The following is a 23,835-nucleotide window of genomic DNA, read 5'->3' as shown; positions in this document are numbered from 1 at the left end:
AGTGTTGCTTCGTTACAAAGGAGATTTTCACAGAACCAGTGCTGCAAACTGTACAAAGATGAAACTCTTCTAACTTGGTGCATTATTGAAAATATTTTATTAGTTTACATTGAAAATGGACCCAAAAGCAGTTACATTATTGCATGTTTATTTAACATGACGCACTCCAGAAGTTTAACAGTGCAACTCCATCAGTATAGTCATGGGTGATAGTTGTGAATGGACACAACAACTAAACAGCGCTGCTCTGTGATCTCGTCCTGATAGTCTCACGCGAGACTAACAAACAGGAAACTGCATACATTAAAAGATCAATCTCAGGATTATATGAATCAATATTGGATCTTTCTAATGAAAATCACAAGTAGTAGATAGATACAGTTTATAAACCATGATGAGTAGAAAGGGGTGGGAATTTTTTTTTTAAGTGCATACTCGCACTCCTTTTTTTGAACTTGTTTATATTATGATTTGATGATGCTTATATTCATATTTTTTTATATATTTCTTTTTCATTTTACACACATTCAAAATTAATTAATTCATTCATTCATTCATTCATTCATTCATTCATTCAATATAAATAGGAAAATTGTTTTTTAAACCCAGCCACATATACAGTACACACCTTCATTAGAGCTCCTGCAGCTCTCTGCCCAGCAGCCAACACTGAGTCAAAGGAACGAGCCTCTGCAGCCTGGAGGCATCACACTTCATATTCTCAGAGCTACTTACTCTTAAATAAAAAAAACATAAGGAGATTAACTAGAAAATAAATTTCACAGTTGGTGCAGCTGCAGTTCCTCCTCCCTGCTCCTCCAATCAATCAATCTGTCTATTGATACCTTATCAGAATGTCCTCATTGTCCCACCAAAATCTGACATTTGACAAATAACATTGTAATCAGAATATAAAGTAACTTACTTGATTAAAAGCAACAACAGAAGTGTGTGTGCACCAGCTCTCTGAGCACACTGTGATATTAGAGCATGAATCCTGACAGACTGGAGGAGGTTGATCACTTGTTATCGTCTCACATTAAAAATAACTGGATCCATCTCTCAGTCTGTGAAGAGGAAATGGAGACTCCATTAGATCGACAGGCTGAGTTTTTTTTTTTTTCTTTCATTGAAGCCGAGGCTCCTTTGTGTCACTGTCCTTATTAACATGGCTGATTATGAGCCAACACATTAGCACTGGCCTTGAAGTGTGCTCTGAATAAATGAAGGCACCGCAGTGTATGTGTGTGTGTGTGTGTGTGTGTGTGTGTGTGTGTGTGTGTGTGAGGCTGATTGACTTTGCAGAAGGAAAGGAAGGAATGAAGGAAGGAAAGATCCAGTGCTGACTCAGCAAAAAAAGGAGAGTGCAGCAGTGGAGAGAGAGAGAGAGAGAGATGTAGAGATGCTGATTATTCACCACAGTCCCACATGACCAGATGTGTTAGACGCATATTGACCCAACCCGTCCAACACGCAGCTCTGGCTCTGCGCTGAGCGTTTACATTACATCGACCCCAGTCTGAGCAGATTACTGCATATTCATCCCCAACGCAGCAATTAAAGGAAAAACAAATAGTTCTTGATGTTGAGCCATTAGGATTCCTTTTTTTTTACTAACAAGGTTGTTTATGCCAGTTTAATATGAATGAGTTGATTGTATTTGTTTGGGGTTTTGTGTTGCAGACATGGTGTTGGACCACCAGGAGGCGTCCCACGAGCTGGACGACAGCGTGCGGGTGAAGGTGCGCGAGGCTCTGCTGAAGAGACACCACCACCAGAACGAGAAGAAGAAGAACCTGATGCCCATCGTACGCTCCATCACCGAGGGAACACGCAAGCAGTCCGAGCCCCATCTGACAGGTCAGGACGGGTACACTGTAAAAAAAAAAGAAGAATCTGAAGTGAAGTAAATTTAACGTAATTTGAATTTGTGATATTAATAATGAATTTTCAAGTTTGTTTACACATATAAGTCTAGTTTTTAATTCATTTATGAAAGAAGAAAAGTAAACAAAGGGCCATTTCATAAAAAAAATCTTATCTTCAAGATCTCAACTACAGAAAAAATGTTATCTTTACTCTTTTCCATTCAACAACAACAGTACCCATCAGCAGTTATTGGCAGTGAATTATCATTTCTCATTTATTTATAACAGAAAAAATCAAGTAATTCCTATGAAGACCAACTTTGTTGAATCTAAACAACAAAATTAGGTTCATATTACTCAGATTTTTATATGTACAAAAACAAATGAGCAGTTTGAATAAAGACTAATCTTTCTTGATCTACATAACTGAATTATGCAAAAAGTTATGGGAATAACGCCGCCGGATCGCCGTTTATGGTCGGAACGACGGTATCTGATCTTGAAGCAGGAAAATTTAGCAGAGCATGTCCAAAAATGTTAGTTTTTTTTTTATGGGATGTTTTCACAGAAAAGCAGCACTGGCTGTGATCACAAAGCTGATTGAACTCACAGTGCAGTTGCAGTTTTGTTGCACACATTGGAAACTGTGTGTAGCAGGAAACTGTCAGATCTGGACCAGGAGGAGGTGAACGTGTCCTGGTCTGATGAATCCTGTTTCTTCTTTCACATCAATCGATCGATTGATGTGGAGCTGAAACACTGGCCAAACATGAAGGAATTTAAAATACAGTAAGGTCTAAACCACATCTTCCTCTTTCTATAAACTTTTTTTTTTCTTGATTTGATTTGTTAATTTGTGCTGGTGCCAAGAAGACCCAGTGGAAAAAATTCAAAATGTTACAGTTAAAACAGAAGTAAGCGATCTGGTCGTTTTGGCTAACTTCCTGTCAGCAGATGGAGTTAGCAGTCCCCGCCCTCGTCCCTACGTCACCACATTCACATGCATCCCTTGGCTGCACACACAGAGAGGACCGCCCCTTTATGCCGTTCTCTCTCCTCATTGGATAAAGGTTGTAGGATACAAGGAAAGTTTTCTCCTCGGCTTACAGCAGAGCAGAGTGACTGACAGACCCGTGTTTCAGACCAAACACTCTATACAAGTGATTGCTGTTGGAAGATAGAACTATTTAAGACTTATATTAACACAAACATTCTGCTTACTTCTGCTTTAAACTTACATTAAAAAACATTAAAATACATAAAAGAGTTTGAAATAAACTTAAGACTAAACCAAACCAAACCAAACCAAAATACATCACGTGGATGGACTGACAGCAGGATGCACGATGTGAAGAAGCCAAGCTGTTGAGCTGCTGTGAGGCTCTGGTTTATGTTCTGTTGGGAAACTCTGGGTCCTGGTTTTCATGTGGATCTTATTAGGATACATACGACCCACCTGGACCAAGCACACCTGCTTCATGGAGACAGATTTCCCTGGTGTTCTGTACAGTCGAGCATCTGATGGGTCTGACTCTGACTCTGTCTGAGCTCTGGTGGAGTCGCTGCCTCCACAGGTCACAGCTGTTCAGCACCTGCACAACATCAGACAGGTGGTTTTTTACTGTTGTGGCTCATCGGTGTATAATCTCATAAATATCACGTCTGGCTTTCTTTAGTCAGACAGTTTTTTTTTCTTATAATAAAAATCTCATGGAGGGAGAAAAAAAAACGAAGACAGGAGGAAACTAAAAGCAACAAAACAAAGTGTCTGGATTGTGACGCTCGTTCAGAGGCCGAGTGCCAGAAACCGTTCGACTGTCCCTGAGCAATTGGGGCGATGTATGAGCAGCTAAGCATTTCTGCCTTCCTAATTCACTTTGCAGTTGGCAGGCCAATAAATATATGCACTAACTCTCCATCTCTCCTCCTCCTCCTCCTCCTCCTCCCCCCCTCTCTCTCTTGTTGCCACAGCCACGTCTCCTCAGCCTCCTCCTGCAGCAGAGCCGTCGAAGAACGGTGGCGGACATGACGGTGCTCAGGTGGACCTCAGCAAGGTAGAGCAGACGTCAGCAGCAGTTCCTCTGTGCACATGCAAACAGGAAACAAGAATACATAATAAGAGTAACACATCTGACAACTGTAGTCTTATTAGATGTGTTGTGGTTGCACAGCTCCGTCACCTCTGTGCCTGCAGCTGTCGCACTCTGCTAAGATCTGTGATGAATGTTTGCTTTGCCCCTCGACTAAATCAACTCCAGTCACACAGCGCCCCCTAGGAAACAACAGGGGAGCTGCATCACACAGCAGCTGATCAATACCAATAGATTTAACCATTAACGACCACCACTTTGAATTCCTGCATGTGTGCACACTTTAATGTCTCTGCTCCGACGCGTTAACTGGTTTCTGTGGCATGAGGCTGCAGCTACACTGAGATTAGACTGAAGACATTTCTACTGTAGGAATTCAAGAATCAATAGTTTTTGTCACATCGATCAAGAGTTACCTGCACTGGCACTGAAATGATAAATTATGTATGTACTGTATTTCAATTTTCATGTATGTATGTGTCAATAATATGCAAATACTGCACATTTGCTGCTTTAGATAAATCTTTACAAGGTGCTTTTACAGATATAAATGATATAAGATACATTAAAGGAGAACTATGCAAGATTTTTACCTTAACAATGATGCAGTTTTACTTTACCTCCCGGCTCCAGAGTCCTAGTTCTGGTTAAACCAATGACTTGTAACTAGTTCCAGGGAGAATGGAGGCTCTCTGCCTTCCACCTAGCGTCTCTTGGCTGAAAACCAACCTTGTAAGATCAGAGCCTCCGACCCGGTGTCCCAGCTCTCGTCTCTGCAAACACAAACACGCCCCTGTAATCCTCGATCTCTTGTTTATGACAGATAAAACGACACAGATTTACACATCATAAAACGTATATAAATAACGTTATCCACCGCTTCGTGGATTGATTTCTCACTGGCTTCGTTGGAAACAAATGAATGCACATGGAGGAGAGGAGGGTTAGCAACACTACATAGTTCCCCTTTAAAACAAAAACAAAAATAGTGACAACCAAACGACACAACCAATCAAAAGTAAAATCCTTTGGCTCGTGGTGCTTAAAACCAAAAACTACAGTATAAAAAAGAAAAGATAAAATATTAAATTGATTGATTGGGGGCATTGATGGCTAAAGCCCTTCTCCCCCAGTTACCAGCCGAGACCCTGGACCATCCAAGAGGTCCTTGTCTGCAGACCTCAGGTTTCTCTTTTCTTTTCTTTTTTGTCAAACTTTATTTCCCATTACAATTGTACATATTCAATTTACAAAAACTCATTTTATTACAAAATAAAAGTAAAATAAATCATCACTTGAGATCCCAATATTTAACCATTGATAAACATCTTTCCAAAAAGCATTGTGACCGAACAAGAGAAGAATAGGTGTTCAGTTGTTTCGAGACCTCAGGTTTCTAGCTGGTGCGTATGGAATAAGGAGTCTTCTGTCCTGTCTCCCCAGGTGGACATGCACTTCATGAAGAAGATCCCAGAAGGAGCCGAGGCCTCCAACGTATTGGTGGGAGAGCTGGATTTCCTGGAGCAGCCGATCGTGGCCTTCGTGCGCCTCTCCCCGGCCGTGCTGCTCAGCGGCCTCACCGAGGTGCCCATCCCCACCAGGTAGACGAATGCCATCCGCAGTCAGGAAATCACATTTTACAATAACCCAGGAAGCATTTACATAATCAAAACTCTCTGCTGATAAATCTCAGGTTCCTGTTCATCCTGCTGGGCCCAGATGGAAAGGCTCAGCAGTACCATGAGATTGGACGCTCCATGGCAACCATCATGACAGATGAGGTACGAGGAGGAGGCTCTAGTTTCACAGGTTTTCCACATGCAAATGAAATCCAGAGATGGACAGAGTACTCAACCCCAGTACTTGAGTAAGAGTACAAATACTACTGGTCAAAATTTACTCCGTTACAAGTAAAAGTAGCTCAAGTAAAAATAAGAGTAAGAGTACATTTCTTATTTTTCACATCAATGAATTACTATAATTTTTTCTAAATGAATTTAAAGACCTTTTAACTCTTGTTTCTGAGAATTAACTCTTTGAAAGCAGCTGCACTGATGTGCTGCTTTTAGGGGTCAGGGTTTCCTTCTTTGACAAACACAGCTTGTGTCCAATAGGATTTTACAAAAAAAAAAAGAACAGACCTGAAAGTAACGAGTACTTTTCAGCCTTCCTAGAAATTAACTCGAGTAAAAGTAAAAATATTTGTCTTGGAAATGTATTCAAGTAAGAGTAATAAGTACCAAAGAAATCTAATACTCAAGTAAAGTACAAATCCTCTGTACTGTGGTTAAGTACAGTACTCAAGTAAATTTACTCCGTTACTGTCCACCACTGATGAAATCTCACCTCTGAGCTTCACTTCTTCTTCTTCTTCTCTCTGCTCCAGATCTTCCATGACGTAGCGTACAAGGCTAAAGACAGAGGCGACCTCCTGGCGGGAATAGACGAGTTCCTGGACCAGGTGACCGTGCTGCCGCCGGGGGAGTGGGACCCGTCCATCCGCATCGAGCCGCCCAAGAACGTCCCGTCTCAGGTTGATAGAGCCGACCCTGTTGCTCTTCACAGATGTGGTTTGGTGCAGTGCAGGTAAAGTGTATAGCTACTTACTACTGTCTGACTGTGTGTGTGTGTGTGTGTGTGTGTGTGCAGGAGAAGAGGAAGCAGCCTGGAGTCCCTAATGGTGCAGCATGCCAGGTGGAGGAAGAGCTGCACGCTGAGCACCACGGGCCGGAGCTGCAGAGAACTGGAAGGTGAGCTGTGGGCTAACACTTCACAATAAGGTACACAAAACTAGAGTAGTTACTGAGGAATAAATGAAGAACTAATGAGGAACTAATGAGTAGATACGGAGGAACTAAGGCACACAAAGTTAGAGAAGTTGATGTCTCACTCTACTTTAGGGTACACAAAAAGAGTAACTAATGACTAGTAATAGTTAGTTCCTCATTAGTTCCTCTGTAATTTGATTAGGAGTTACTGAAGAACTGAACATTAACTAATAGTTAGTTCATCATCAGTTCCTCATTAATTATTTACCCTAATTTTGGTTACCTTAAAGGGATAGTTCACCCAAAATTCAAATTGCACTCATTATCTACTCACCCTCATGTCGACTAAGGGCTGGGAGAATTTTCAGAGTCCTCCGTATCTTCTCTGAGTTACGGGGGGGTCCGCGCAGCAGTATTTGTCCATATAATGGTTGTAAATGGTGCTCACTTTTCTTCCTCCAAAAAGACACACCAAAAAACATCCAAATACCTCCATAGTGCTCGTCTGTAATGTCCCTCTTGTATTGAAGCCCTAACATGAGAAATTGTTCCGCCAGGAAGAGCAGTGAACTGAGACACTGGGAGCTTCTGCTACAAACAAGCTTAAAATATAGACTTATTTAATTTTTTTCGGAACAATTTCTCATGTTGGGGCTTCAACACAAGAGGGACATTACAGACGAGCAGTATGGAGGTATTTGGATGTTTTTTGGTGTGTCTTTTTGGACGAAGAAAAGTGAGCACCTTTCACAACCGTCATATGGACATGCTACGCCGAGCCCCGCTGTAACTCAGAGAAGGAACGGAGGACTCTGAAAATTCTCCCAGCCCTTAGTTGACATGAGGGTGAGTAGATAATGAGTGAAATTTGAATTTTGGGTGAACTATCCCTTTAATTCCTCACTAACTACTCAATAGTTTGTCATTAGTTCCTTAGTAACTACTGTGTCACAGCTTTGGACTTTTTTGGGAGTTTAGTCTTCACTGTATTTGCTGGTGCAGAGGTCTCAAAATCTAAAATTATATTTATCAGGAGCTGAGTGTGAGACAAACATGTGACAGCAACTGTAACAGCCTGAAGGCGATCCTGCACCAAAACACTGGAAATCTGCTGAAAGTCTCACTCTGCTCACCCTCCACATGAGCTTCATGTGATTCTGGCTGATCTCAGCCAAGCTCAGGTTGAACTGTGACAGGAAGTACACACGGTTACGAAAGAGGTCATGTTGTCTTTTAAAGAGGAACTATGCAGGATTTGTAGCTTAACTATGCTTCATTTTTTACCCTAATTAAACAGCTTTGGAGTAATGGTTTAATAAATGGCTTAACTTTTTACGAGGGAGAATAGAGGCTCTCTACCTTCCACCTAGCGTCTCTTGGCTAAAAACCAACCATGCAAGATTACACAGATTATTTATGACATATTAAACTACACAAATATACACATCGTAACATTGTTTAAATAACGTTATCCACCGCTCTATGGATTGATTTCTCGCCGGCTTTGTTGTAAACAAATGCACATGGAGGAGAGGAGGGTTAGAGACACAGCGTAAAAGCGACCCGACTTGTATAGTTCTCCTTTAAACTTTGCTGAGAGCTCCATGAGACAGTGACTTTCTTCTACTCTGTACAGTATAGTGAAGTCTTTATGCAGTTATCTGATCTTAGCATAAAGTCTGGAGTCAAACAAGCAGCCAAAGTAAAAAAAAAAAGAAACATCTGTCCACCATCAGTTTAAAAACTCACTAATTAATACTTTTAAGAAACCAAAATGTGAAATAATGTCTTCTGTGTTGTGCTCAGGTTGTTTGGAGGTCTGATTCTGGACATCAAGAGGAAAGCTCCTTTCTACCTGGGCGACTTTAAGGACGGTCTGAGCCTCCAGTGCGTGGCCTCCTTCCTCTTCCTCTACTGTGCCTGCATGTCTCCTGTCATCACCTTCGGAGGTCTGCTGGGGGAGGCCACGGAGGGACGCATAGTAAGTGTCACGCTCACTCTGATGCAGCATTTACATCGTATAACGTTACTAAAACATCCCCTGTTTTTTTTCCTCAGAGTGCCATAGAGTCGTTATTCGGTGCGTCTATGACGGGAGTGGCCTACTCGCTGTTCGCTGGTCAGCCGCTCACCATCCTGGGCAGCACCGGCCCCGTGCTGGTGTTTGAGAAAATCCTCTTCAAGTTCTGCAAGTGAGTTCATCACTGAAACCGACCCGACTGTGACACTTTAATAAAACACCACCCTGAGATCTAGTTTGTTCCTATTTTTCCTATTTTGGATTGATTTTAAAGGAATAGTTCACCAAAATATGAAATTCATTAATTCATTAGTGACTCACTCTCATGCTGATGAATACTCCGGAGTAGTTTTTTATTCCTCAAAGTGCATCTGGAGACCCGGGAGGCCGGTTCGTAGTCCAACGAAAACTTTATATGAGAGTAATAGGGCCTGACACAAAAACGTCCATAAAACTACACAAAAACCATTTAATATTCCTCCACACTGCTCGTCCACTGCAATCCAAGTGTCCTGAAGGGAGATAGTCCAGAGTTTACTGGAAACAACGTCATTTAGGACATTTTTACAGCCTAAATAGTCCTATATTGAATTTGAAAGGTGACTGGACTTGCCTCAATTTCCTACTACTTACTTAGATTTAATTTTCTTGTTTTAACTGTTAACCTCATTTCGTCTGTTAAGCACTTTGTACTTGTTTGATAAGTGCTTTATAAATAAAGTTTATTATTATTATTAGTAGTAGTATCTGTTGTGCTAAACTCTCTCCTCTTCCTCCTCTTCCTCCTCTTCCTCCTCTTCCTCAGGGACTACGGCCTGTCCTACCTGTCTCTGAGGACGTGCATCGGCCTGTGGACGGCCTTTCTGTGTTTGGTGTTGGTTGCCACGGATGCGAGCTCTCTGGTGTGCTACATCACTCGCTTCACGGAGGAAGCCTTCGCCGCGCTCATCTGCCTCATCTTCATCTACGAGGCTCTGGAGAAGCTTTGCCACCTGGGGGAGATCTACCCCTTTAACACACACAGCGAACTGGACAAACTCACTCTGGCCTAGTGAGTCTCACGCACACACACACACACACACACACACACACACACACACACACACACATGCACACACATGCACACACACGCACACACACACACAGACACACACACACACCTGCACCTGCCTCATGTTTTTCCGTTGTCCATTGTCTCTGTTGACTCTCTCTTCCTGCTCTGTCTCCGTGTCTCCGTCTCTGCAGCTGTAAATGTGCTCAGCCTGATAATCCCAGTAATAAAACCATGGAGCTGTGGAGCCAGAGAAACATCACAGCTTCTGACGTAGCGTGGAGCAACCTCACTGTCAAGGTAACTCAATTATGTCTCCTCCTCTTCTCTCCTCTCCCTTCTCTCTCCTCCTTCTCCTCCTCTCCTCCTTCTCTCCTCCTCTCTCCTTCTCTCCTCCTCTCTCTTCTCCTCCTTCTCTCCTCCTCTCTCCTTCTCTCATCCTCCTCCTTCTCCTTCTCCTTCCCTCCTCCTCTCTCCTCCTCTCCTCCTCCTTCTCTCTCCTCCTCCTCTCTCCTCCTGGTCTCCTCTCTTCTCTTCCTCCTCTCTCCTCCTCCTTCCCACCTCCTTCCTTCTCTTCTCTCCTCCTCCTTCTCCTCTCTCATTCTCTCTCCTTCTCCTCTCTCTTCTCCTCCTTCTCTCCTCCTCTCTCCTTCTCCTTCTCTCCTCCTCCTCTTCCTCTCTCCTCTCCCTTCTCACCTCCTCCTTCTCATCTCATTCCTTCTCCTCTCTCCTTCTCTCTCCTCCTTCTCCCCCTCTCCTCCTTCATACCTCCTCCTCCTCCACCTCTTTCTCTCCTTATCTCTCCTCCTCCTTCTCACCTCCTCCTCCTTCTCTCCTCTCTCCTTCTCTCTTTCTCCTCTCTCCCTCTCTCTCCTCCACTCTTCTCTCTCCTCCTCCTCCTCTCTCCCTCTCTCTCCTCCTCCTCCAACACACACACACACACACACTAACTCCTTTTGACGCCTCGTGTCCATGTAACTTTCACATGACATCACACGCTGCGTTTCCTCCTGTGTTTCCTCTTGTTAACAATCAACCCGACCCAACGACCTTCCCTCCAGCCGCTGCCGACCGCCGACCGCGCTCAAGGACTTCTACAAACACCAACGAGGACGTTCAATCAATTAACCTTTACTGCTGTTTGTTGAACTGAGGACACCAGAGATTAACTTTCTCCTGTGTGTTTTTCTAGTTCCTGTGACCTGAGACCATTTAGATTTAAAAAAAACCCAAACACTCAGCGCACACTAGAATGGATAGACAAATATATCATTTATTAACAAAGGTTAAAAACAGCAAACAACGCGTTTCACCTGTTGCTTCGTCAGGTTCACTGTTGTTTGTCATCATGTGCTTAAGTGAGTAACATCCTAATCCTAACAGCCTGATAATCATTCCATGAGATACACATACACATTTATTCAAGGGCATAAAAGTAAAAAATAATAGTGTAAACAGGAATCCATCTGATAAATGTCAATATACAGAAAAAATTTAAGAAAAGCAAATATATACAGTATATAGGAAGTCTAATTAGGACCCATTACAACAATGAGATATAAATACACAATATAATTCAACTGTACCAACTCATTATGTATAAAAGAAGAGAGTATGTATACAGTATGAGTAATAGAAAAAGTAATAACAAAAATAGAAATACACAAAGAATTATAAGTGTATATCAAAAATAGTGTACATCACAAAACGAGTCTCCTCCTGGATATATATTAGCTTACTCGTTTTGTGATATATATACTATTTTTGATATACACTTGATATACTTCCTTTTGATTTTTATTATATATTCGCTTTTCTTCCATTTTTTTTATGTATATTGACATTTATCAGATGGATTCCTGTTTACACTACTATTTTTTACTTAAATGCCCTTGAATAAATTTGTATGTGTATCTCATGGAATGATTGTCAGGCTGTTAAGATTAGGATGTTACTCACCTGGTCTAATTAAGCACGTGATGACAATCAACAGTGAACGTGACGAAGCAACGGGCAAAACGCGTTGTTCGCTGTTTTTAACCTTTGTTAATAAATAATATATTTTTCTATCCACTCTAGTGTGTGCTGGGAGTTTTTTGATTTTTTTACTTCTATTCTTCCTGCAGCAGCTGGCACCTATAGGAGAAGAAGCGCTTGCTGTGCACGGGACTTATAAACCTTTTATTAAAAAAAAACACACACACACTTGATGTTTCCTTCTGTCTCTCCCTCCTTCTGTGCTGACGTGACTTCCTGTGTGACTCTGTGCAGGAGTGCATCGGTCTGCAGGGACACTTCGTGGGGACGGCGTGCGGTCACCACGGCCCCTACACCCCAGACGTTCTCTTCTGGTCCACCATCCTCTTCTTCTCCACCTTCCTCTTGTCTGCTTTCCTCAAACAGTTCAAGACAAGTCGTTATTTCCCCACCAAGGTAATCGAACAGGGGACAGTTACTCCACCTAACCCGGGCATGTCCAAAGTCTGGCCAGTTGCGGCCTGTATTCAAATTCCCACCAGCCCTGCAGCCTCTGTCATAAAATCAATAATATGCGGCCGCCAGCACGTACAAAAAAAAAAAAATGCGTACAAAAAAAGCTATTTTATATTTCACCAGAAGATGGCAGCAGACCTGTGGCTGCACTCTAGCTACATGACTCTTGACCCTTTCCAGCCCATTTTTAAAATATAATATCATATAATATAACATATAATATGCAATGTTTCAAATTAACCTAGATATGTTTAAGCTTCCTGAAAGTTTTTTTTTTTTCCAGACAGAGTTTTTCTTCATTTTATGCGGTCTTCAAATATGAAAAGCAGAGTGATTTTGGTAAAAACTTGTTTAGATTTGTGAATAAATGAAAAGAATGCCATTTGCAATTTTTAAAAAAAAAGTATTAAATAGTTCATTTGCATTTAATGTTAAAGCAGAAGTAAGCGATATTTTCCTGTTAATATAAGTCTTAAATAGTTATATCTTCCGACAGCAATCACTTACATAGAGTGTTTGGACCGAAACACGGGTCTGTCAGTCACTCTGCTCTGCTCTGAGCCGAGGAGAAAACTTTTCTCGTATCTTACAAGTTTTATCCAATGAGGAGAGAGAACGGTATGCAGGGCTGTGTGTGCAGCCAAGGGATGCGTCTGAATGTGGTGATGTAGGGACGAGGACTGTTATGGTGCGTTCAAGGTAGCCCGTAACTTGTGTATTTCCGACCTGTGAAGTCGTACCAGTTTGATCTGGTACGACTTCACAGGTCGGAAGTTACGAGTGGCCGTTATAGTGACTTTCACAGGTAAAACAGGTCGGAAAAACACAGTGGGTTGCCTGGAACGCTACAAAGTCGTAAGTTGTGACTTGAAGCTGTAACTTACGGTTTCAAAAGCCTGCCTGGAACGCAGCATTAGCCAAAACGACCGGATCGCTTACTTCTGCTTTAATGGTTCACAAATGATGTCACGCTGAATGGTCGGCCCCCACACATTTTCAGCTCACCAAATCTGGCCCTCTTTGCAAAAAGTTTGGACACCTCTGACCTAACCCATCACTGCACACTGTGTGAAAAAAGGTGGGATGGGCACCTTTGATCCATTAAGATAAGAAGATAAGACTTTATTCATCCCCAAAGGGAAATTCATTTGTCAGGCAGCTCATCTCCCTTTTGCAGAAGATTTAAAAAGCCTGATGGCCGTCGGTACAAAGCGTCTACTGCATCTCTCCGACCTGCAGCGAAGAGACTGTGACCTTTTTTATCTATAAAGTTTTTTTTATATCTATAAAGTTTGAACAGGAAACATTGCGACCATACCTCAGTGATTTATTAAACTGGCCACTGTGAAACTACCCAGCTTCATTCAATTGATTATCTAACTACTCCATGTTCCCTGCACAAATTCCACATTTGTTAAATCTGCTTTTAGTTTCTCCACCGCACACACCTGGAACAATTCACAACAGACTCTTAAACTTGTATCAGTTTAAAAAGATAATCAAAAATATCCAATGCAACTGTTTTTAATTATGATATGTTCATGTTGTTGTTATTTTTTGGATGAAAAAATGAAATGAATGAAAGCTGACGAAGTGAGCGCTGATCTCTGAGTGTTGTTCTTATTTCCCATAATTCCCAGGTTCGGTCCATGATCAGCGACTTTGCAGTTTTCCTCACCATCGTCATCATGGTACTGCTCGACTACGCCATCGGAGTTCCCTCCCAGAAGCTGAAGGTGCCGAGCAAGTTCCAGGTAACCAGACAAAATACAGTGTTTTTTAGTATTTTTGGTACCTTGTGTGTATGTAAGCAGCACTTCTGTGTCTTCTCTGCCTTTATTTATTTTCAGGACTGTAGCTTCATATTTATTTATGACCTCACTTCTTTACTGCACCATACATTATTCATTCTTTTTTCTTTTAAATCAGTAAGCAAACATACATAAGACAGGACAAAACAAAAACAAGCTGGGAATAACAACACAAAAACCAAAAACACAAACAGAAAGATCAGTTCCAAGTAAACGTGACAGGTACATTAAACAGTATTGGGTCAAATACAATGGGAGCTAAATAATAATAATAATAAAAAAGAATACAATCTATTTGTATACTGGTATGTTTCTTGTGTGTTGTGACTTGCCTTAGGACAACGGATGTGAATTAGCAACTGTGCTAACTCCGGCATATTTACATTGATGCTCTGGCTGACATGTTGATTAATGTGCAATGTCCTAATCAAATAAATAAATAAATAAAAATAAAATGTATTTTACACAAATGCTATTGTCATTATAGCAGAAATGTTTATATAAATATAACCAAGGAATGATTTCAGGTCAGAAAGTCCAGAGGTTTATATTCCGTTTATTTTCATGTTACTGTAAATGTCTGCAGCTTAATACAAAAACATATTGTTGTCTGGACAAACAAACTTAACAATAAACGGTTGGATCACGGTCTGATTCCTCTGAAACTCGTTCCCTGCAGCCGACCAGAGACGATCGAGGTTGGCTCATAAATCCCATAGGACGCAACCCGTGGTGGACGGTCCTGGCTGCCTCCATCCCTGCTCTCCTCTGCACCATCCTCATCTTCATGGACCAGCAGATCACGGCCGTCATCATCAACCGCAAGGAGCACAAACTTCTGGTGAGCAAGATTTTAGATCGTACATGTTGTGGCTTTCCTGTCGTGGTGTCAAAGCCACGTGAGAGGATGAAAGGCAGGGTTTCTTACAAGAATGAATGACGAGGTATCTGTTTCAAAGCAAAGGTTTACTTAAAGAAAAAACAATTTACATCCATCACTCCGTAGAAAAACTATGTGCTCCCTATCACCGCTCTCACATCCAAACTGAGGCAGTCGGTGCCGTAATCTCTCTCAAACTCTGCACTACAGATATAAAACACATAGATCAAAAATACAAATGATAAAATAATGAAATTCAATCTAAATCTCAATCTCTTTTTTACCTCTATAAATTATGGCTCCTACAGTACAGATTATTATTATTTCCAGGTTTGCGCAAAGTCCCTCTGAGAAGCTCTGACTGTGTTTTTTTTGTTGTTGTTTTTTTACAGAAGGGCTGTGGCTACCACCTGGACCTGCTCATGGTGGGCGTGATGCTGGCCGTGTGCTCCATCATGGGCTTGCCGTGGTTCGTGGCGGCCACCGTCCTGTCCATCTCGCACGTCAACAGCCTGAAGCTGGAGTCGGAGAGCTCGGCTCCAGGAGAGCAGCCTCGCTTCCTGGGCATCAGAGAGCAGAGACTCACCGGCCTGCTCATCTTCCTGCTCATGGGCTGCTCCGTGTTCATGACCGGAGCGCTGCAGGTCAGTCAGAGGAGCAGAGGAGCGGCACAATGCTGCTGCACAATGCTGCTGCACGATGCTGCACGATGCTGCACAATGCTGCACGATGCTGCACAATGCTGCACGATGCTGCACAATGCCGCCCCCTGCAGGCGCTAATCAGAGGAGCAACAGCAGGAAATAGTGTTCAGTGACTTCAATAAAGTTCACTGTTGTGTGTTTCTTTCTTTCTTTCTTTCTTTCTTTCTTTCTTTCTTTCTTTCTTTCTTTCTTTCTTTCTTTCTTTCTTTCTTTCTTTCTTTCTTTCTTTCTTTCTTTCTTTCTTTCCAGTTCATCCCTATGCCGGTGTTGTACGGCGTTTTCCTTTACATGGGAGTCTCCTCACTGAAAGGCATCCAGGTAACATGCAGTCAGCCACATGCATCAGTCTTTAGTTTATTGTCATTCAAAATGTTAAAAAACATGAAGGAACAAGATTTGTTTAAAAATTAAAAAGAAAAAAATTGCAAACAGCAAATAATCAAAGTAGTGTAAAGTGCGATTAAGTGTAAAATATCTATTTAAATATAAATTTGACATAGGAACAGTATCATGCAAGATGTCAGCTGAAGCTATTTTGACCATCAGTTACAGGCGCGTCTCAGTAATAAATTAGAAATATAAAGTCGTTCAATTCAAATTGAGAAACTTAGGATTTGATTCTGTACGATCTTGGCATTGTTTTTACTTTGATATTTACAGATGTATTTTTTTATTTTTTTATTTTGAAGTGTTGGATTGAATCCTTTGTGCCCTGACATTCGTTGTTGGAATGCATCCAAGGAAAAAGAAAAAAAGAAAAAAAAAATTGAAAAGAAAAAAACAGATTCATTAGACAAAGACTGAAATGCTTCATGTCTTTATTTCTTTTAATTGTAATGATGATTATGGCTTACATTTAATGAAAACCTAAACATTCAGTATCTCCAAAAATTTGAATAAAATGAAAAGGTTCACGATTGTAACCTGGTGATGTCACACTCTAATCAAATAATCTAATTATCATCATATCCTCCATTATAGTCTACTTGATTGAGATGCACCTGTATATTGTAGACGATCTATGATGTCGTTGGCATGTGACAACAGATTATATTGGTAGTTTTTATTACTTCAGTTAGGAATGATTCAAATAGAAATTGATGTCCCTCATTGTCCTCGTGTCCTTCTCCGTCTCATTTCTCTGTGTCCTGATCTCATTAACTCTGTTGAACTTGAACAATTGTTCCATCCAACTAAATTTCTCATTTATTCACTTCCTCTCTGATTGCCCTGTTCATCATCATTATTCTCTCTCTCTCTCTCTCTCTCTGTCTCTCTGTCTCTGTCTCTCAGTTCTTCGACCGTCTGAAGTTGTTCGGCATGCCGGCCAAACACCAGCCCGACTTCATCTACCTGCGTCACGTCCCGCTGAGGAAGGTTCACCTGTTCACGCTGACGCAGCTCACCTGTCTGGTGCTGCTCTGGGTCATCAAGACTTCACCGGCCGCCATCGTCTTCCCCATGATGGTCAGTCAGTCCAACCGCCATCTTGATTCAATGTCTGTTGTCTGTTGTTGTCCATTTACTGTAAATTACAGGTTTGTTTGTTTATTTGTTTGTTTTTTTATTCCTGCAGGTTCTGGCTCTGGTGTTTGTGCGCAAACTGCTGGACTTTTGTTTCTCCAAACGAGAGTTGAGTTACCTGGACGACTTGATGCCAGAGTGGAAGAAAAAAAATCTTGATGATGCCTCCAAAAAGACAGAAGAGGTAGTTTGATTTTGGGTTTTTATTGATTTTCAAATATAACAAGAAAATAAACAGAATTTATATTAAAAAAAACTTTTTGATAGACTTCACAAATTATAGATTTAACAACATGAAAGAAGTCCCAACTAACAACAGACTCTGCAGTGTTATAAATAACAATAACAATAATATAATACAGATAGATATCATATCATATCATATCATACAATACAACATAATACATAAATAAGTCAAGTCAAGAGATTTTGTTTGCAATTTGCATAAACCAAACAGTCCAGGCACATATGAATTATTGTGCAGGACTCTAGTAGTAGGTTAGTCTATAATAAACTAACTATCCAAGAAAAGAAAAGTATATAATATAGAAGAATTGAGTAAAAAATATAATAAATAAATTAAATAAAAATGAAAAAGAATGATATTGGTAGGTTGAATATTTCAATTTTCAATTTAAAATGGAATAAAATAAAAAACACTAACCCTTAAAATGTCCATGTGAAAACAGGATAAACACCAAACACCTATTGACGACACATGTTTTATTCTCTGTGTGTGTGTGTGTGTGTGTGTGTGTGTGTGTGTGTGTGTGTGTGTGTGTGTGTGTGTGTTTTAGGAATCGCAGGTTATGCTTAGTTCAAAGCAGGACGACACGACGGCTGTTGAGATTCCCATGGAGAGCAGCAAACCTGCTCAGACCCTGAAAGCACACGACCCCAAGTGAGTTCACACACACACACACACACACACACACACACACACACACACACACACACACACACACATGCAGTGTAACACACCTACACACAGTGAGATGGACAGAGCAGATACTGGATGATGAGAAAGAGTGGTAAGATGAGTGATGTGTCTTTATGTGTGTGTGTGTGTGCTCTCCTTGTTGGGTGTGTGGTGGTCTGTTTCTGAGTTCACCCTGTGAGTACTAACATCCTGACCCTAGCTCCTCCTCTTCCTCCTCCTCCTCCTCCTCCTCCTGTTCTGCTCTCTGATCTCTCCTTCCTTCTCCTCTCCCCGCTCCTCAGGTGTGACCCCTCTGACATTAATATATCTGATGAAATGTCTAAAACCACCATGTGGAAATCCCTCAACTCCAATCAGAAAGACTCTCGTCCTGTGGCTGCTAAGAAGGCAAGGCCACACCCTCTCTCTCTCTCTATGAGTCTCTCTATGTCTCTCTGTGTCTCTTTCTCCTCACGCTTGTGCAATGTGTAAATATTCCTGCTACACTGTGTGTCACACTTTTCTGTTGAGCTCCAGCTCCTCATGTTGCAGCCGATCACTGCATCATCAGTCAGGACGTTTACATGCAGAACTTATTGAGCTATGCTCAAAATTTGATTTTGGCGTCTAATCGGACTTCTGTCCTTGTCCCAGTTTACATGCAACTGAGAAAATCAAATAACTGACGGGAACGTGTCCTCCTCCTCAACACCAGGTGGCGATGATGCATCGTTTCAGTGGATTACGTAATACGGCCCTTTTTCTGGTTGACCTATTAGCCAGACGGCAGACCGGCATTTTCGAACATCAGCGACATGGTTAATCGTACAGCTTCGTTCATCTCGTATGTAATGTGTGCGTTACTTATTGTGCTGATAAGGTGCACGCCATCCCTCGTGGTCATGGTGATTTCGAGAGGCAGACAAAACAAGAACGCCGTAACGCTACAACAACAGCTTCTGCGACCGGCTTTCTTGGATGTTTTTGTTCGGGGGTCTTACGCCAGCGCGGGGGGTGTGGAGCATGCGCACATGTGTTGTCTAGTTAAACTCTGATTAAGGCGTATACATGCCGGAGAAAGTCCAATTCCAATCACATTATCTGGGTGTCTTAATCGGAGCTGGAGAACTCCGATATTAGTCGGACTGACGCGTTTACATGCACTCTGATGTCCAGTTATAGTCGGATTAAGGCAATAATTTGGTTTTCTCAAGTGTCATCATGTAAACGTACTGAGTCGTCTCAACTCTGCCTGTGTGTTTCTGTTTGTTTGTTTTTTCCTCCTCAGGATTGAAGGGATCACGTTCATAGACGAGTGACGGACGGACGCTTCAGGTCGACTGTGTCGTCATGTGACCATGTTGTGTAGCTCTGGACCACAGGACGCTGCCTCGACCGATCGGCCACTTCAGTGCTTAAAGAAACAAGTCTCCATGATTTCTACCAGCTGCCCACCACACAGAGTCCACACACACACACACACACACTTAGACAGAGACAAAGGTGCATTATACTGTACACACACAAGTACACACACCTTCTTTTATCTTTGTGAGGAACTGGATCAGTTTAAAGAATTGAAATTAAAACCAGTGTAAACTACATGACCAGAACCTTTCCCCTGACCTCAGACATGACCAATCATTGGTTGACCAGCTGACCAGTCGCCTGCCTTTGACTTTACATCATGGCTGTGAGGTTGAAGGATGATGGAAACCGCTCACTTTTAAATAATTAGTGGAAACCTGACAGCTGGACATAACAACATATAAAACTTATACAGAGCTGCTTGAAAGTTTGTGAACCCTCCAAACATGGCCAAATAATTCAGTTTTGGACTCATCTGTCCAGAGAGTGGACGTCCACTAGGTTTCCTCTGGTTTGTCCAAGTATAAAGGGATAGTTCAACATTTTGTCAAATTGGCCCATTGCCATAACCCCTATAGTCATAGCAGTAGGTTCGTGACCTTTAATTGTCGGTGCAAGCTATTTTTAGAACAGCGGAGCAGAGCTGCGAGCTGCTCAGAGCTACGCTACGGAGGCTCATGGCATGTTGTTTTGAGATCGGCGGGGCAGAGACGTGAGCTGCTCAGTGAACACAATGGAGGTGAACGGTACAGGTCCCCTGTCCCTCATCAAACTCATCAAATACACAATCCAACAACTCCACAACGCTCTGGTGGACAAGTTGTGACCTGCACATTCACCACGCTATGAGATAATAACAGAACATTACCAGACAGAGTTGTTTTAGAGGGAAATGCAGAGAAAATCAAAACTACTCCAGGGGTTCACAAACTTTCAAGCAGCGCTGTATCCCAGTCTGTCAGTCAGTAAGACAACAACCTTGCCACTTCATGAAGTTTCTCACGTCCCTGTAGCTCATGGTGCTGTTGAGCTGCTTGTTGTTTTCCTCACAAAGATAGAAGAACATGCACACACACACAAACACACGGACACACAAACAATCCAACAACCAACAATAAACAACAACAACCTCTCCAGTTTCTCATCAGATCCGACAGGTTCCACCTCTCCACTGTAAATTCAGAGCGTTTTAACAACAGACCAGGTTGTTTTCAATAATCTAAGTAAGTTTGCAAAGTCATCACTCTTTTTTTTAAATTACTTTAACTGTTTTTAAATTGTTTTTGTTTTGTTTTTGTTTTTTTAAATAGTGATAAGGTCAAATTATTTAGTAGATGTTAAAATACACTGAAGGTTTAGTGAAACTTAGACGAATCCTCTTTCGGGAGGAGATTTCAAAAAAAAACTCTGTGTGGGTTTTGTGTGATGATGTAAAACTGAACAGTGTAAATGTCAGAAGACTTCAGATGATGAAGCAGCAGCATCGTCATCACTAATCTGGTTCCTGAGGTGTAAATCGTTGATCGTGTGTCGGCTGGAGGTTGTTTCGTCTCGTGTTAGTTCAGTGTCTTATTTCTTTACCTCAGACTAAAGGTGTGAATGCTGACGAAGGCACTTTGGTGTGGTGGTGATGACGTCAGGGCAAAGGGAAAACTGCAGGTAACTGGTGTGTATGTGTGTGTGTGTGTGTGTGTGTGTGTGTGTGTGTGTGTGTGTGTGTGTGTGCCTTTGAGTATCAGGAAAATAATAGCTATATTGTTTGTTTTTTTCTTTTAAGCAATAATTTCCCCTAAAATCGAACCCAAATGAGTCCTGCTACAACTCTCTGAGTCCTTTTCTACCTTGTTGTTTGACAAATTTCAGGAAAATACGACATTTGAAGCTTGAAAATACTTTAATTGCATGTGCCAAAAAAATGTTAACGGTTACACAGTCCTGAAACATTAGTACAAGACTTTTATTTTGACAAGTTTTTTCATTATTTACGCTGATTTCTGACAGTTCAGTTCAGACAAACAAGGTTTTTATTCCCTCGCGTTAATTATTTCACATTAATTAAATCAGGACAGGACTCTTTAACACTTTAACATTCAGTGAGCTGAAGGGAGCAGAGATAACGATGATGATTGATGATGATGATGACGATGGTATAAAAAGATCGATCTTCAATAATTACCAATAACTTCATTTGTAGTTGCACTTTCTGTAGATAAAGACTTTGTGATATATTTTATTTTCAAGAGATCTATCAAGCAATGAAATGATTTTACAATAATTTATTATTCACAGTTATTTATTTTTAGATTTATATATATTAAAAAATGACAACACGTTCTCTTTACTTTCTGTATATAGTGTAATAAATAATGAAAACGAGAGAGGACGAAGGAAACAGCACATGATGAATGAGCTCAATAAAAACCACCACAGGTTATTATTATTATTAATACATAGGGAGAAAAGACATCAGACTTTGTCTTATAAACTCGTATCAGTGATGGAACCAAAGGAACAGAAACGATTACTGATGTTTAATTGGAAAAAATAAAAACAGAGTATTAATGGCTGAAGAAGTGAAGTGATACCAGGTCAATAAACTCTGTGATGTTGATAAAATTTCTGAACACTCGCCACCAAGAGCTGCAAAAAAAGTACTGAAAATACTAAAGGTGCATTTTATTACTGATTTTAAAACAGATTCAATTTTTAATTTAACTCTTCTTCTGTCAGAATTCACCCGAACGACTCAAATATCACTGATCATTTTTTAAAATCTATAGTATATACGTATAATCTCCTTGTTTTACCGTCCAATTAGATATCAACTAGTGAATATACGTTTTATATATTGCATACTCGAGGCTTTTCCCCCCACCCGACAGTCCCCATCATTTCTATTCAAGTGACTTTAAAGCAATGTGCACAAGTGCAGTAATCTGTTATTACTGTGACTTCACATATGCAGTGATGATACCTCCTCTTCCTCCTCCTCTTCCTCCTCCTTCTCCGACGAGACGCGAATGAAAGTTTTCTACCGTGCGTTTGCTGCCATGTTCGTCTGCTTTGACTCTTATGAATGTGAACATGTCTTCATGTGTCTGAGGACCAATGACTTACCTGATGAATGGCATGACTAAATATTATTCATTGTGTACATATATATGTATATGTATATGTATATATATATATAGATTCAAAGACACAAGAGTGAGTGCAAAGATTAGACTAAATAATGTAATAGGAGAAAAGAGAAATGCTTCCATAACGGACTCGACCAAATGGTACAAAAAACAAAAACAAACAAAAAAACAATGCAGTGTCAATGAGCATAGATGTGCTGTAACAAAAAGAAAACAATTCAATTTCATAATTGTCAGTGATTTTAATGAACATCATGTGTCTTAAAGTTGATTCTTTTTTAAAATACTCATTAATGTAAAAAACGTGAATGTGTGATTTAACATAAAGTAAGATGCCTTCTTGTATACTGTAGGTTCCACTGCATATACATGTGACCCAGACAGGTCGTATGTGTGTATAAATATGTGCTGTACATGTACATGTACGTGTGTGTGCCTGTCACAGGTTACATAACCATTTCCTGTCGTGCTATCATTATATTATTATAATAATTTATTATGACCTCATTATCTGACCAAAAGCAGAGCTGATAAAGAAAATCTCTGGTTAGGACACGTTCCTTCCCTTCAATGCCCCTTCTTCATTTTAACATGTAGATTAAAAGTGAAACGTCCACTGTGAGGCCACGTCCTTCTTAGGAATATAAGATATGAAACCTGTGTCTGTGTCTTGAGGGAATAAAAGGAAAAACGAGAGAGAAAGAGAGATGATGATGTTGGATAAACGTGAAGCTTTCAGGGGGAAGAGCAGAAACTTTAATCTAAACTGTGTCAGAGCCATAGACGGAGCGATGCCTTGTCTCTTCAACTGCTGAATGATTTAAGTCCTGAGCAACAAGAATCCTACATGTTTTATATGTAATGTGTAATTTAATTTTGATTATTGGAAAAAAAATGAAGAATAAATAATTACAGATGAAATGAATAGTTGTGTTTTACTGTTTGATTGGACAGAGTTCATGTACGTACAGTCTATTTTATTTCCACTGTTTGACATGAGACATTGAGATCAATATTTATAGCTTTTATTTTTTACAAGTTCTTACATCCATTTGTGTTAAACAACTTAGAAGAACCTGGACACCAAATATGATGGCTTTGAATTGGATTAAAGTTAATTATAGTTGCATATTGTTTGTTTACAATATCTGCATTAAGTCTGTGACATCACCAAACCTTTACATTTTAACTTTTAAGAT

At 40.8% G+C, this 23,835-nt stretch overlaps 1 protein-coding gene and 1 long non-coding RNA gene across 6 annotated transcripts in view; both read left to right on the top strand.

Annotated features, from left to right (window-relative positions):
* The window catches only part of slc4a8 (solute carrier family 4 member 8), a 51,136-nt gene extending 31,363 nt beyond the window's left edge, over positions 1 to 19,773 (top strand). For 4 of the 5 annotated variants that reach the window (XM_085775575.1, XM_085775573.1, XM_085775577.1 and 1 more), the window contains 20 exons: positions 1,684 to 1,860; positions 3,840 to 3,922; positions 5,402 to 5,559; positions 5,652 to 5,739; positions 6,345 to 6,491; positions 6,608 to 6,708; positions 8,533 to 8,707; positions 8,785 to 8,918; positions 9,552 to 9,797; positions 9,992 to 10,097; positions 12,069 to 12,230; positions 13,931 to 14,044; positions 14,781 to 14,942; positions 15,374 to 15,625; positions 15,935 to 16,003; positions 16,979 to 17,152; positions 17,262 to 17,393; positions 18,007 to 18,110; positions 18,431 to 18,536; positions 19,417 to 19,773. In XM_085775575.1, the coding sequence (XP_085631701.1) occupies positions 1,684 to 1,860; positions 3,840 to 3,922; positions 5,402 to 5,559; positions 5,652 to 5,739; positions 6,345 to 6,491; positions 6,608 to 6,708; positions 8,533 to 8,707; positions 8,785 to 8,918; positions 9,552 to 9,797; positions 9,992 to 10,097; positions 12,069 to 12,230; positions 13,931 to 14,044; positions 14,781 to 14,942; positions 15,374 to 15,625; positions 15,935 to 16,003; positions 16,979 to 17,152; positions 17,262 to 17,393; positions 18,007 to 18,110; positions 18,431 to 18,536; positions 19,417 to 19,422 (2,696 nt within the window). In that variant the 3' untranslated portion in view covers positions 19,423 to 19,773. The remainder of the gene's footprint in view (positions 1 to 1,683; positions 1,861 to 3,839; positions 3,923 to 5,401; positions 5,560 to 5,651; positions 5,740 to 6,344; positions 6,492 to 6,607; positions 6,709 to 8,532; positions 8,708 to 8,784; positions 8,919 to 9,551; positions 9,798 to 9,991; positions 10,098 to 12,068; positions 12,231 to 13,930; positions 14,045 to 14,780; positions 14,943 to 15,373; positions 15,626 to 15,934; positions 16,004 to 16,978; positions 17,153 to 17,261; positions 17,394 to 18,006; positions 18,111 to 18,430; positions 18,537 to 19,416) is intronic. The other variant, XM_085775576.1, reaches the window with a different exon arrangement.
* A 2,442-nt stretch (positions 19,774 to 22,215) lies between these two features.
* On the top strand, positions 22,216 to 23,561 carry LOC146986770 (uncharacterized). Its single transcript, XR_015035810.1, has 2 exons — positions 22,216 to 22,647; positions 22,696 to 23,561. It is a non-coding gene; the product is annotated as an uncharacterized LOC146986770 (long non-coding RNA).
* The last annotated feature ends 274 nt before the right edge of the window (positions 23,562 to 23,835 follow it).

The sequence above is a fragment of the Trachurus japonicus genome, chromosome 5 (genome assembly GCF_045865225.1).
Source record: "Trachurus japonicus isolate A0001 chromosome 5, Traja_1.0".
Classification (NCBI taxonomy): domain Eukaryota; kingdom Metazoa; phylum Chordata; class Actinopteri; order Carangiformes; family Carangidae; genus Trachurus; species Trachurus japonicus.
The sequence above is the reverse complement of the archived record's forward strand: the minus strand, read 5'-3'. Positions and strand labels throughout refer to the sequence as shown.